This window comes from Hypanus sabinus, chromosome 10, assembly GCF_030144855.1.
Source record: "Hypanus sabinus isolate sHypSab1 chromosome 10, sHypSab1.hap1, whole genome shotgun sequence".
NCBI lineage: Eukaryota > Metazoa > Chordata > Chondrichthyes > Myliobatiformes > Dasyatidae > Hypanus > Hypanus sabinus.
Window position 1 is genome coordinate 76,814,579 of NC_082715.1, and position 15,138 is coordinate 76,829,716.

Consider the following 15,138-nt stretch of genomic DNA (forward strand, 5'->3'; position numbering starts at 1 on the left):
TCTATGGGAGGCAAGTGCAGAAATTGCCGAGGCCCTAGCGGAGATAATTTAAAACATCCAAAGTGACAGGGGAGGTACCAGAGGATTGGAGGATGTTGCTCTGCTGTTTTAAAAAAAAGTCTCTCAACAGAAACCAGGAAATTATAGGCCGTAGTGGACAGTGGGGAAGACTACTATGGCTCGCAGAGGGATCTGCATCAGTTGGAAAAGTGGACTGAAAAATGGCAAATGGGACTTAATGCAGACAAGTGCAAAGCTTTGCACTGTGGTAGGGCCAACCTGAGTAGGTCACACAGTGAATGGTAGGGCATTGAGGAGTGTAGCAGCAGAAAGGGATCTGGCATACAGGTCCATAATTCATTGAAAGTGGCGGCACAGGTAGATGGGATCATAAAGGAAGCTTTTGACACATTGGCCTTCTTAAATCAATGTATTGAGTATAGAAGATGGTATGTTATGTTGAAGTTGTATAAAAGGTTAATTTGGACTGTGTAGGGGTATTGTGTGCAATTTTGGTTGCCTGCCTACAGGAAAGAAGGTTGAGAAGTGTGCAGCGAAAATTTATAAGGACATTGCCGGGACTGGAGAGCTGAGTTATAAGGAAAGATTGAATAGGTTAGGACTGTATTCTTTAGAACATAGAAGATTGAGAGGAGATTTGATAGAGGTATACAAAATTATGAGTGGTACAGATAGGGTAAATGCAAGTAGGCTTTTTCCACTGAGGTTGGGTGGGATTACAACCAAAAGTCATGGCTTAAGGGTGAAAGGTGAGAAGTTTAAGGGGAACATGAAGGGAAACTTTGTCACTTGGATGGTTGTGAAATTATGGAATGTGCCACCAGGACATGTAGTCCATGTGAGCTTGATTTCAATGTTTAAGAGAAGTTTGGATAGGTACATGAATAGTAGAGATATGGAGGTCTATAGTCCCGATGCAGGTTAATGGGAGGAGGCAGTTTAAATGGTTTTGGCATGGACTAGATGGGCCGGTGCCTGTTTCTGTGCTGTACTTCTCTATGACTCTAAATCACCAAAGACACAAACTCTGTTTGCAGTACTGAGTAGGGCATAAACAGTGCAGTAATGCCAGTTCAAAGTAAATATATTATCAAAGTACCTATATGTCACTGTATACTACAATGAGACTACATGCAATACAAAGAAATACAACAGAACCAATGAAAAACTGCACACAAAAACTGACAAACAGCCAATGTGCAAAAGACTATACACTTTGCAAATGTAAGGAAAAGTGAAAATAAATACTTACATACATACATACACACATGCATACTGATACTACTACTGGTGCAACAGACCCAATTCCCTGCTGTAAACATGCTGCTTACCTTACCATTTATAGAAATTGTTTTCCACCCCACAACTCTACTTTTACTTAATTGTGCATATAATTTATTAAAAACTGGCAAATTCCCCTTTTGTATTTTAAGAAAGAAAGAAACAGAATGATGTTTAACAGCATTGGAAAAACCTTATCACAATTGTAAATTTCATGGCAACTTGACATTTGAAGTATAACAGTTCTATAAAACAGCAGATTGAATGTTTGCTGAGAAAATAAGAACCCCACAGTGCAAGCTGGTTTGTTTCAAATTACGAGATGACAATGTTTGAAAATGGTGTTAAATGACACAATAATAATGTGAGATGTGGTTTGTTTTAAATTCTCTGCCAGGCATATGCAATCAAAATGCACTGTACTCTAGCTTAATAAAATATTGCACTTATATTTTCACTGTTGAAAAAAGGTAGTTTTCTTTTTGTCAAGAATAATGTGAGCTGCCTTAATGACTATCACCTGGTAGCACTCATCTGCAGTGATGAAATGCTTTGAGAGGTTGGTCATGACTAGACTGAACTCCTGCTTCAGCAAGGGCCTGGGCCCACTGCGATTTGCCTGTCACCACAATAGATCAGTGGCAGATGCAATCTCCGTGGCTTTTCACATGGCTTTGGACCATCTGGACAACAGAAACACCTAAATCAGGATGCTGTTCATTGACTATAGCTCAGCATTTAATACCATCATTCCCACAGTCCTGATCGAGAAGTTGCAGAACCTGGGCCTCTGTACCTCCATTTGCAATTGGATCCTCGACTTCCTCACTGGAAGACCGCAATCTGCAGATTGGTGATAACATTCCCTCCTCGCTGATGATCAACACTAGTGCACCTCGAGTGTGGGCTTAGCCCACTGCTCTACTGTCTCTACACCCATGACAGTGTGGCTAGGCATAGCACAAATACCATTTATAAATTTGCTGATGATACATCCATTGTTAATAGAATCTCAGATGGTGATGAGAGAGTGTATAGGAGCGAGATATGGAGTGGTGTCACAGCAACAACCCGGCATTCAATGTCAATAAGATGAAAGAGCTGATTGTGGACTTCAGGAAGGGTAAGACAAAGGAACACGTACCAATCCTCATAGAGAGATCAGAAGTGGAGAGAGTGAGCAGCTTCAAGTTCCTGGGTGTCAAGATCTCTGAGGATCTAACCTTGTCCCAACATATCGATGCAGTTATAAAGAAGGCAAGACAGTAACTATACTTCATTAGTTTGAAGAGATTTGGTATATCAACAGATACTCAAAAACGTCTATTGATGTACCACGGAGAGCACTTTGACAGGCTGCATCACTGTCTGCTATGGGGCAGGCAGGGCTACTGCACAGGACCAAAAGAAGCAGCAGAGGGTTGTAAATTTAGTCAGCTCCATCTTGGGTACTAGCCTACAAAGTTCTCAGGACATCTTCAAGGAGTGGTGTCTTAGAAAGGCAGCATCCATTATTAAGGACCTCCGGCACCCAGGGCATGCACTTTTCTCATTGTTACCATCAGGTAGGAGATACAGAAACCTGAAGGCACACACTCAGGGATTCAGAAACAGCTTCTTCCCCTCTGCCATCCGAATCCTAAATGGACGTTGAACCCTTGGACACTACCTCACTTTTTAAATTTTAAATTTTTACTTTTTACATTTTTGCATGATTTTAAACTTACAATATACATATACTGTAATTAGTTATTTATTATTATTTTACTTTTTATTCTATATTATGTATTGCATTGAACTGCTGCTGATAAATTACAAATTCTGATTGTGATTCCAATAATGACATCATAGAAATTTAGTAAGTGTGTGGTGGTCTGCCATTTGACAAGATTCCTCATTTTGGAATAATTATCTAAGTCAGTTTACTTTTTAAGAGTCATTAATACATTATTGTTAATTTTCACTCTGTAAAATGCCCTGTTGACATTAAAGATGTTACTGGCTTCATCTGATCTGATGTATATTGTATCACCTGAAATTGCTTTGTTTATATCTGTATTTTCCTGTTTTCTTAGATCTGACACAGTTTAGTTAGAGCTGGTTAGACCAAATTGGTCTGTGAAAACTGGAGCTTATTCAGTACAGCAGCTTCTTATCCAGTCATTTTTCGCTTGTTCAACTGCACAAAAGAATGTATAAAGAAATGACTGGATCGGAGTTTCCTGAAAGATTCCTGTCACAGGCAAACTGCAAAGCTATTATTGGTTTAAAGCTCAGAAAAATTGTCCAGTTATCTGCTGTCTGTGTACATCCAATTGTATTATACATTTTATGGCATGTCTAATAAGTAAATTGTATTGTACAAATGTGTCAGCGTCTACAGACCTCTGCTTTATTACATAACAGCTATAACATAATGGGTGTTTAAATTTGCTTTTAAAATATTTTAGTACATTGATGATAAAAAGAATTATGCTAGTAATGGTAGTGGAATGGGGTATCAGTAGAAGAAATGATCCAGAATAAAGTTCTCTATGCTCTGTTCCTTCAATGTTACTTGAAGCTTTGAGGCAGTGTACATGCTTTGCACTGCTGACAGTGAAAATGTCGAGTAAATAACATCTTGCCTAGAAGGCTGGAAATGAATGCACTGCAATATAGTCGAAGTAAATTTATTATCAAAGTACATTCATGTCACTGTATGCTACATTAAGATTCATTTTCTTGCAGGCATTAACAGAAAATAAAGAAATGCAACAGAATTTGTAAAAACAGTACATTAGCACTGGCAAACAACCAACCTGCAAAAGATGAATAATGCAAAAATATATAAAATGATACTGAGAGCATGAGTTGTAGAGTTGTTGAAAGTGAGTCTGCACATTCTGGAATCTATTCAGATTTGAGATGAGTGAATTTATCAACACTCGTTCAGGGGCCTGATGGTTGAATGCTAGTAACTGTTTCTGAACCTGGTGGGGTGGGACCTAAGGCTCCAGTATTTCAACATGGTAGCATCTTAAGATAATACACAGGAGTGTTAACAAAATTAATTTTAACCTTGACTCGAGGCAACATTTGTGCAGATAACAAAAATCTTAGTGAAAGAGGTTTTAATGAGTTGTTTAAGAAAAAATGCAAGAGGGTAGATCTATTTAAGGAAAATAAAAAATGCAGGAATTTCTTAGAGCACATGGTCTAATTATATGATGCGGCTTAAACTAGAAGCACAGACCTATCGGAATGCTGGAGAATATAGGGGTGAAGCAAGACTTAAAATGATTTGAAGGTGGACACGATAATTTTAAATAACAGCAATACACGTTGAAGTAAGAAGAGAAAGGCATGTTGTGTAAGTTAGCACAGGAGCAGCAGATATTGAAATAACTGATGTTTTAAATGGTGAAATTGGAGGGGGGGTGGTGGCCAAAGATTCATAATAAAATCATGAACTGAAACGGGACAGAATCACATGCATCTGGGAGTAGTTTTAGTGTTGAGACAGATAAATGGCCTAAAGCTTATCTTAGGATCAAGGATGACACCAAAATTGCTGAGCTAATTGTTTAATTTGACTGATGCTTTATAAGAAACTAGACTTAAAGAATGCTGCTAAACATTTTTATGTGTTTCTGTTGCTCTTCAGAATGTTGGTTTCAAAATAGAGCTGCTTTTAATGGCCATAACTGTGTCTACCTTTAAAATTGGTTGAGAGTGTTGAAGGCAGAGTGAAAAAAATCTCAAATCAAAATGTAGTGCACGGTTACCTTGAATTGTATTGCTCATCAGGTTTGGTGTTTACACCTAATGATATTTGTTATTGCAGTTAATAAAGTTTGAAAAATCTTTAGATAATTAAGAGAACAAAATAAAGAGAACATTTGGGACGAAAATATGTGTGGCTGGAGTTAATAAGCTACATGATTTGATTTATTGTTACCCAGTTTGCTTGAATTACTGTGCCCTGTGTGAATTTTCTTACTTAAAAAAAACAAAGTAATTGGAATTTTTTGCTAAATTTTAATCCTTTGAAAGAGAGGTAAATATTTGTTTTTGGCAATATTTGTTCATTGAAAAGCAACTTGATATGTTGAAACACACAGAAAATGCTAGAGGAACTCAGCTGATCAGGCAACATCTATGGAAATGAATAAATGGTCAATGTCTGAGGCCAAAGGTCTTGGAAAAGTTGTAAATAAGATTGAAAGAGTACAGAGAAAATTTACCAGGATGTTGCTGGGACTTGAGGACCTGAGTTGTAGGTAAAGGCCATATAGGCTACGACTTTATTCCCTGGAGAATGAGAGGAGATTTGATGGAGGTATACAAAATTATGAAGGGTATAGATAGAGTAATGCAAGCAGGCTTGTTCCACTAAGGTTTGGTGAGACAAGAACTGAAGGTCATAGGTTAAGGATGAAAGGTGAAATAGTTGAGGGGAACAACTCAGAGGGTGGTGCAAATGTGGAACAAGCTGCCAGTGGAAGTGGATGTAGGGTTGACTGCAATATTTAAGTGAAGATTGTGTTAAGTGGATGGATAGGATGGGTGTGCAGGTTTATGGTCGAGGTGTACGTCAATGGGACTATACAGAATAACTGTTCAGCATTGACTAGATGGGCCGAAGGGCTTGTTGCTGTGCTGTAGTACCATATGATTCTTCTGGAATTCCAAATCACTCAGAGAACCACTCAAGTGATACTCAATGCATTTTAACTTTACATAACCAGATACTGTGGATTATTCTTCCTTGTATAAATGAAGATTTAGATTCTGGAATATATGAATCTAGTCAGCTTGTTGCCAAATAATAATTATGTTGGATTATATTTGACAATATAATCTGCTTGGAGTCACCAAAATTATTATAGTGCTTATCAGGATGAGCCAAAGATGGGGTAAGCCATTTTGTACTGACAGGATAAAATTGTGGTGAATCTTTGGAGTAATTGATCCCTGAGATATAGATTTCCCAGCCAGCTAGTCTTAATTTCCTGCATTGAGCCCTTGTAACTCCAGGCCCTAATCTTCCATTTCCCTATCTGAGTGCTTCTTAAATTATACTATTGTACCTGTCTTTACCACTTCCTCTGCAGCTTATTCCATATACTTACCTACTTCTGCATGAAAATTTTTCCCCTATTAACATAACATGATAAGTTTTTATCTACAATTTGAGAGGGATAAGGGCAGATCAGAGGTGTCAGTGTTGCAATTAAATAAAGGAGACTACGGAGCCATGAGGGAAGAGCTGGCCAAAGTTAAATGGGCGGATGCCCTGGCAGGAAAGGCAGTGGATCAGCAGTGGCAGATATTCTTGGGGATAATACAAAAGATGCAAAAGCAGTTCATTCCAATGAGAAGGAAGGATTCAAAGAGGGGGAAGGGGCCACAGTGGTTGACAAAGGAAGTCAGAGATTGTATAGCATTAAAGAAAAAGAAGTATGACAGGGCTAAAATGAGTGGGAATACAGATGATTGGGGAAGTTTTAAGGAACAGCAGATCTTAACTAAAAAAGCAATACGGAGAGAAAAAATCAAGTATGAGCTCAGTCTAGCCAGGAATATAAAAGGGGATAGCAAAAGCTTTTTTAGCTATGTGAAGAGAAAGAAGATAGTTAAGAACAATGTTGGCCCCTTGAAGAATGAATTAGGAGAAATTGTTATGGGAAACAGGGAAATGGAAACAGAATTTAATGCATACTTTAGATCTGTCTTCACCAGGGAGGACACAAGCAATCTCCCAGATGTATGGATGGGCCAGGGTCATAAGATATCAGAGGAATTGAAACAGATTGACATTAGGAAAGAAACTGTGATGAGTAGACTGATAGGACTGAAGGCTAATAAATCCCCATGTCCAGATGGTCTGCATCCAAGGGTTCTAAAAGAGGTGGCTCAGGAAATTGCGGATGCATTGGTAATCATTTTCCAATGTTCCTTAGATTCAGGATCAGTTCCTGAAGATTGGAGAGTGGCTAATGTTATCCCACTTTTCAAGAAGGGAGGGAAGGAGAAAACGGAGAACTATCGCCCTGCTAGCCTAACGTCAGTCGTGGGGAAGATGCTTGAGTCCATTATTAAGGACGAAATAGTGGCGTATCTTGATGGCAGTAATAGGATTAGGCTGAGCCAGCATGGATTTACCAAGGGCAAATCATGCTTGACTAATCTGTTGGAGTTTTTTGAGGGTGTAACAAGGATGTTAGACGAGGGTAAGCCAGTGGATGTAGTGTACCTAGATTTTCAGAAGGCATTCGATAAGGTGCCACATAGGAGATTGGTGAGTAAAATCAGAGCTCATGGCATTGGGGGCAGGGTTTCAACATGGATAGAAAACTGGTTGGCAGATAGAAAGCAAGGGGTAGCAGTGAATGGGTGTTTCTCGGACTGGCTGGAGGTGACTATTGGGGTACCACAGGGCTCTGTATTGGGACCACAGCTCTTTACGATTTATGTCAACGATTTAGATGAGGGCATTGAAAACTATATCAGCAAGTTTGCTGACGATACTAAACTGGGTGGCAGTGTGACATGCGAAGAGGATGTTAGGAGAATACAGGGAGACTTGGATAGGCTAGCTGAGTGAGCATATACTTGGCAGATGTCATTCAATGTGAATAAATGTGAAGCTATCTACTTTGGAAGCAGGAACAAGAGGGCAGAGTATTGTCTGAACGGTGTAGAGTTAGGTAAGGGAGAAATGCAAAGAGACCTAGGAGTCCTAGTTCATCAGTCAATGAAGGTGAATGAGCAAGTGCAACAGGCATTGAAGAGGGCAAATGGAATGTTGGCCTTTATTACAAGGGAAATTGAGTACAAGAGCAAGGATGTCCTTTTGCATTTGTACAGGGCCCTGGTGAGACCACACCTGGAATATTGTGTACAGTTTTGATCTCCAGGTTTAAGGAAGGACATTCTGGCAATTGAGGAAGTGCAGCGTAGATTCACTAGGTTGATTCCTGGGATGGCAGGGCTGTCTTACGCAGAGAGATTGGAGAGATTGGGCTTGTACACACTGGAATTGAGGAGATTGAGAGGGGATCTGATTGAAACATTTAAGATAATTAAAGGATTTGATAGGATTGAGGCAGGAAATATGTTCCAGATGTTGGGAGAGTCCAGTACCAGAGGGCATGGATTGAGAATAAGAGGTCAGTTATTTAAAACAGAGTTGAGGAAAAACTTCTTCTCCCAGAGAGTTGTGGAGGTGTGGAATGCACTGCCTCAGAAGACGGTGGAGGCCAATTCTCTGGATGCTTTCAAGAAGGAGCTAGATAGATATCTGATGGATAGGGGAATCAAGGGGTATGGGGACAAGGCAGGGACTGGATATTGATAGTGAATGATCAGCCATGATTTCAGAATGGCGATGCAGACTCGAGGGGCCGAATGGTCTACTTCTGCACCTATTGTCTATTATTACCCTAAATTGGTCTCTCCTAGTTTTGGACTCCCCTACCTTGAGGAACAGACTGTTGTCATTCACATTAACTATGCCACTCAAAATTTTAAATATTTTTATAAGGTCACCCTCATTCTCCTCCTGCATTCCAGTGATCTAACTTGGCCAACCTGTCTCTCAGGCCCTCTAGACCTGACAACATCCTTTTAAATCTTTTCTGTACTCTTTACTGCTTAATTACATATTTCCTATAAGAGAGAGCTGGTGTCAGCATAAAGTTAGATTGAATATGACTGAGGATCTTTCAGGAAATTTGGCATTGCTAGGCCAGCATGAGTGCCCTCAGACACAAGAGATTCTGCAGCTGCCCAAAACATCAGTTGTTTATTTCTCTTCATAGATGCTGCCTAGTTCCTCCAGCTTTTTGTGTATGCTGCTCATGAGTGTTCTCATACTGTCTTCGACTGTGATCTTAGACCTTCCTGTGGAAACATTTTGAATCAGTGGTAAAGAAAATAGTACCAAAGAAGAAAATGTCAAATTATGCTGATGTTTGTTCTGTGTTCATAGTTTTCCTTTCAGCCTTGATGTTTTTTTCTCAAATGCTACCAATAGTTCTCAACAATAATGCCAACTCTTATCAAAGCTTGTGTATCGTTTAAATGTCATATTTGTGAAGAGTTTTAAAATATTACTCATAGTGAATTGCAACCTGGAAACTCAAATTCAGTTTCCAGTTTTCTGTAAATCAGTAGTTGCATATTTTGGTTTAAATTGTGTTTTTCATTTCCCATGCAATTACTAATGATCATTTTATCTGTGTTTGTTTCTCTTGCAGATTCTTAATCAAAATCCACTTCAGAAACATTGGTGTAGCCCATCCCTGCTTTGAGTTGCTGCCTCACTGCACGTTTTGATGCTATTGAGTTATTTGCAATTTGACAAACTGAACACTGATGCAAATAGGATACAGGATGCACAACTCTGACTACAATTTTCCTTGATTTAATCCAGGTGCTGATAAAATAATTTGGTGGTGAAGATGGTACACCTGAATATTCAAATTCTGCAACAAATTACTCTTCAAATTACAAGTTAAATTTTTTATCTAAGTACATATGTGTCACAAAATACAACCCTGAGATTCATTTTCTTGTGGGCATTCCTCCCTGTGTTTATACATTGTTAGCACTTCACAACATTGACTGTATGGTGAAGTAGACTAGTGCCATGGTTGCTTGGTTTCTGGATGGATATGAATGACAAAAAGCTAGCACACGAAGAACAGCTTTGTTCCAGTGGTGCTCCAGGATTCTTGGTGGAATCTGTTAGAAGTATGCAGTCCGATGATTTATTTGCTAGAAAATACAAAGTCTTTAATGGTAACATGGGACCTCCCATTCCTTCTGGTACGCCCTGCAAGTCAGACAGCAGTAGCCAGGTTAATGGAACACCTGCTGTGCCGAAGATGGGCGTTAGGGCAAGAATCTCTGAGTGGCCTCCAAAGAAAGAATTTTCGAAGGAGGGAACAAGTAGTAATCTGATGTCGTGGGATAGTAGATCATTGGCCAGTTATGATACTGTAACCATGATGCGAGCCAGTCAGAATGGACAGAATGATCAAAATATTGAAGGTCTACCTGAAGAAACCACAGATATTACTGAGGACTTGGAATTTGCAGACACTGGATATATTTTTGGAGACCTCTTTACTAGGTCCCCACAAAGGGGGCTTCACCCAATAAGACAGAGAAGCAACAGTGATGTTACTATTAGTGATATAGATTCTGAAGACATTCTTGATCAGAATGCGGTAAATCCTAACACAGGTGCTGCTCTTCATCGTGAGTATGGAAGCACTTCTTCAATTGACCGCCAAGGTATCACTGGTGACAGTTTTTTTGCCATGCTTAGAGGATACAGAAATGAAACTGTAGAACCAAGGAGCCCTGGCCCACTTGGGTTTAGTGACCTGTTGCGCTTGGACTCTGGAGTTTCGCCGAGCCTGCAAGCAGCGGCTCGTATTTCTCGAGCTGAATTTGTCAGAATTTCTGGATTTGATTATATTGATAGCCCACTTTTCTTTTGTAAGGACAAGGATAAGTCGTTCAAACGTAGGTTGAAACCTGAAACAATGGAGGCATCTCTTTTTCGAAAATTAAGAACTGCGAAAAGTGAGCATGATTCATTAAAGTTCTCTTTTGAGCAAGAAGAAAACAGATTGGAGAAGAACAGTCAATTGTGGATGTGCCATAAGTGCTTTGCACATTATGATGTCCAGAGCATTTTGTTTAATGTGAATGAAGCAATGGCAAACAGGGCTAATGTGGGGCAAAGAAAAAATACAACCACCGGGGCTTCTGCTGCTTCACAGCATCCGGTCCCTGGAGGTTACTCCACTAATTGTGAATCACCTACAGGCAGCAAGGAGGAGCTGAATTCAAAGGAGAGCCTGGATTCTGATGAAGGAGATGGAAAAAGCAATAACTTGGCTTTGGCTTGCCCATACTTCAGGAATGAGATCGGAGGGGAAGGGGAGAGACGCATTGCACTTTCCAGGGCCAACTCCTGTTCATTTACTTGTAGTGAAAGTTGCTCCTTTGAATCTTCACTCAGCTCACATTGCACTAATGCAGGAGTGTCTGTTTTAGAGGTACCAAGAGAAAACCAAGCAATCCATCGAGAGAAAGTGAAGAGATACATCATTGAGCACATTGATCTTGGAGCATATTATTATCGCAAATACTTCTATGGAAAAGGTAAGAGGCATTTTGTTTTCAGGGTTGTCGGCTTTTACAGTATTTGACCTATTGCTGAAAAGTTCACATCCCTTAGTTATATTCATTGCTTCCACTTTCTTAATTCTTCCCAAATTGGAGGTCTGCTCTTGTCTCTGACTTTATTTCATTCTGTTTCATATCGAATATTTTTTTTTGCATCTGTTTGTATTTCCTTTCCCTGCTTTGCTGTGATTTTTTAAAAGAAGGCGTCATTAAATTAAAGCCATTTCCAGAAGAAGAGACGTCAGATGATGTTATTGGTAAAGGATGATAGAAATTATCAAGGAACACATGGGAAAAAGTACATTCGACATTTTGGTCCCCAACTTAACCTACCATTAGAAAAATAAGGATTTTTCAGATGGGGGATTCAACTGAAACTTCCAAGCTTGTGATGTGTAATTTTTTTTCTAGTTGGATAAAGTGATTAGAGATTAAAACTAAACATGCATATATGTGCATTGAAGTCAGATCAATCATGATGTAATTGGATAGATGAACCGAAGTACTGCTGCTCTTAATGGCTGAGTAATAATATTAAAAAGCTAATTGGGATCTAATTAGCGAGTGTCATGAGTTGCCCACAAAATTGTTCTTGCTAAATTTGAAAACACTATTCTTCCTTTTAACTTTTTTTAAGAGCATATCTGGCAGAGCAGCCTTTCTGCTGTTCTGGACTAGATGACATTCATTGCACAAGAGTCAATGGGTGAGTAGTAAGCTACACTGGATTTCCAGTGGTGAAGGTGAAACATGATCCACTGAAGATGAAAATTAACTTGCTGGCTCAATTACCAATGAATATTTTTTAAATTGCCTTTCTAGATAGAGTAAGTCCCATCAGTACTGGAATTTATTCACTTCTAAGCCTGAGGATCGAGTACCACCTCTTCATCTATGGGGACTTGCATTAAACTTTCATAAAACCCTTCACTGCATTCCTGAACTATGATGTTGAGATATGTCATGGCAGCCTATGTGATTGTCCTGATGACTCTTTTTGCAGCCCCCTTAATGCCAAGGAGAGAGTAGGTCCTGCAGAGCAATTAACCAGCAAAACCTCTACAGTCCACCTCTGTAGGTTCATGTTATGCATTCTACCCCTGTCTCTGGCATGGCTCTACCAACTCTTGGTATTTAGTTCTCTTAGATTTAAAGACTTCCTCAATCTGATCTTCCCAAGACACTGGCAGTTCTACCATGACAGTGGATCTGCTTCGAGGTTTTTGACAATGACCGTGGCAGGCCTCAGTGATGATGATGCAATCATGTCAGGGAACTTTACTTGCCTGCCAAGGTTAACTTTTAGTTACCAGTCAGATGCTGTGGTAAGCAAGCCTGCTGGTGATTTGGACTGAGGCTGTGGTTGGTCTCCAGCTTTGAAAAAGCTATGAGCTTTCTAGGTTGGTGGAGTGCTTACTGTTGTTAATGGCCGAGGAGATATTTTCTGCCACTGCCTTCAGCGCCTGGTCATGTCACCACTGGTAGTGGCCTTCTCCCAGGGCTTTTGGTCAGTTTTTGAGGATGTGTTCCTGGGTCCCTCTGCCATAGCAGAGAGGGCATTATGGTGCCTCACTCTTGCCTCAGTCATGAACTTGATGCACTGGGGTTCTACCTGTCAGATTTTGGACCAGGAGATCTTTAGCTTCAGCGCTCCTTCCAACTTTGTCCATGTTCCCTGCCACCCCATTCCTGCCATCCTGGTGGTATGCACTTCCTCGACAGCTGCTCACACCTCTTCCTTTTATGTCTGTCTCTGCCCTGGTGTCTGTCGGAGCAGATGGAACAGAAGCTGTTCAGCCCCACTTCACCAGATGCCATCGTCCCTCCTGTAATCCTACGCCTCAGATGTGACTTGGTCATCTCCACTGCCTCCTTGTCCTTCCACATTCTGCCTGTCTGGACCTCAGTGCCGGCTGCCAAGACTTTGAGGTTGTTTGAAACTCTGTCAGAGTCATAGACAAGTACAGCATCGAAGCTGGTCCTTCAGCCCATCTAGTCCATGCTGAAAGCATTTAAGTTGCCTACTTCCATTGACCTGCACCAGTATGCGAATTTCTCTTCATTTGAAATAGAGCATGCATACACCACTTGCACTCCAGCTCATTCCACATTCTCAGTCCTAACCTGCTCAATCTTTCCTTATAATTCAGGTCTTCCAGACCCAGCAACATCCTTGTAAATTTTCTTTGTACTCTTCCAACCTTGTTTACATCTTTCATGTAAGTAGGTGACTAAAACTGCACACAACACTCTAAATTAGGCCTCGCCAGTATCTTATACAACTTCAATATAACATCTCATCTCCTATATCAATGCATTGAGCTGTGAAAGCTAATATGCCAAAAGAATTCTTTACAACCCTGGCTACCTGTGATGTCACCTTCAATGAATTATGGACCTGTATTCCCAAATCCCTTTGTTCTTCCACACTCCTCAGTGCCCTGTTGTTCACTGTAAGACCTACCCTGGTTGGTCCTACTGAAGTGCAAAGCCTTGCACTTGTCTCTATTAACTTCCATCTACCATTTTGCAGCCCATTTTTCCAACTGATGCAGATCCAACTGCAAGTTATGATAGCTTTTCTCGTTGTCAACTATACCCCCCAGTCTTGGTGTCATCGAAACTTTGCTGATCCAGTTGACCCCATTATCATCCAGATCATTGATATAAATGACAAACAACAAAGGACCCAGCACCAATCCCTGTGGCACACCACTAGTCACAGGCTCCAGTCAGAGAGGCAACTATTTACTACCACTCTGAGTTCTTTCACAAAGTCAATGCCTAATCCAATTTACTACCTCATCTTGAATGCTGAGCAACTGAATCTTGTCAATTGCCTTGCTAAAGTCCATGTAGACAACATTCACTGCCTTGCCTTCATATACTTTCCTGGTAACTTCTTCAAAAGAAACTTTAAGCTTGTTTAGACTTGACTTACCATGCATAAAGCCAAGCTGACTATCCTTAGGCAGTCCATGCCTATCCAAATACTTGTATTTCTGGCCCCTTAGAATACCTTCTGATAGCTTTCCCACAACTGTCTCATCGGCCTATAATTTCCTGGTCTATGTTTCGAGCCTTTATTAAAGAGTGGAACAGCATTGGCTCTTCTCCAGCTTTTGGGTACCTCTCCTGTACAGGGTCCATGAAGTTGATGCCGCTTTGCCTCACTTTTATAGACTCTGTTTTCATCTCCTGAGTAAAACAGATGCAAAAAAAAATTAAGATCTCTCCCATCTGTTTCGACTCCATACATGGATTACGATTCTGATCTTCCAGAGGACAAATTTTGTCCCTTGCAATTGTTTTGCTCCCTTAGGATTCTCCTTTATGTTGTCTGCTAGAGCAACTGTATGCCGCCTTTTAGCTGATTTTTTTCCAGTGTCTTGTATTTCTTATAGACAACAAGCACCTCATTTGTGCCTACCTACCTATACCTACTATGCATCTCCTTTTTTCTCTTAACCAGGGCCTCAATATCGCTTGAAAACCAAGGCTCCCTACACTTGTTATCTTTACCTTTTATTCTGACAGACACATATAAGCTTTGTACTCTCAAAATTTCACTTTTGAAGGCATTCCACTTACCAAGTACATCTTTGCCTGAGAACAGTCTGTCCCAATCCACACTTCCTAGATCATTTC

General features: G+C 40.2%; 1 protein-coding gene across 4 annotated transcripts in view; it reads left to right on the forward strand.

Moving 5' to 3' along the window:
* The window catches only part of LOC132400777 (signal-induced proliferation-associated 1-like protein 2), a 503,978-nt gene that overhangs the window by 142,807 nt on the left and 346,033 nt on the right, over positions 1-15,138 (forward strand). For all 4 annotated transcript variants that reach the window (XM_059982129.1, XM_059982126.1, XM_059982128.1 and 1 more), the window contains one exon: positions 9,546-11,466. In XM_059982129.1, the coding sequence (XP_059838112.1) occupies positions 9,957-11,466 (1,510 nt within the window). In that variant the 5' untranslated portion in view covers positions 9,546-9,956. The remainder of the gene's footprint in view (positions 1-9,545; positions 11,467-15,138) is intronic.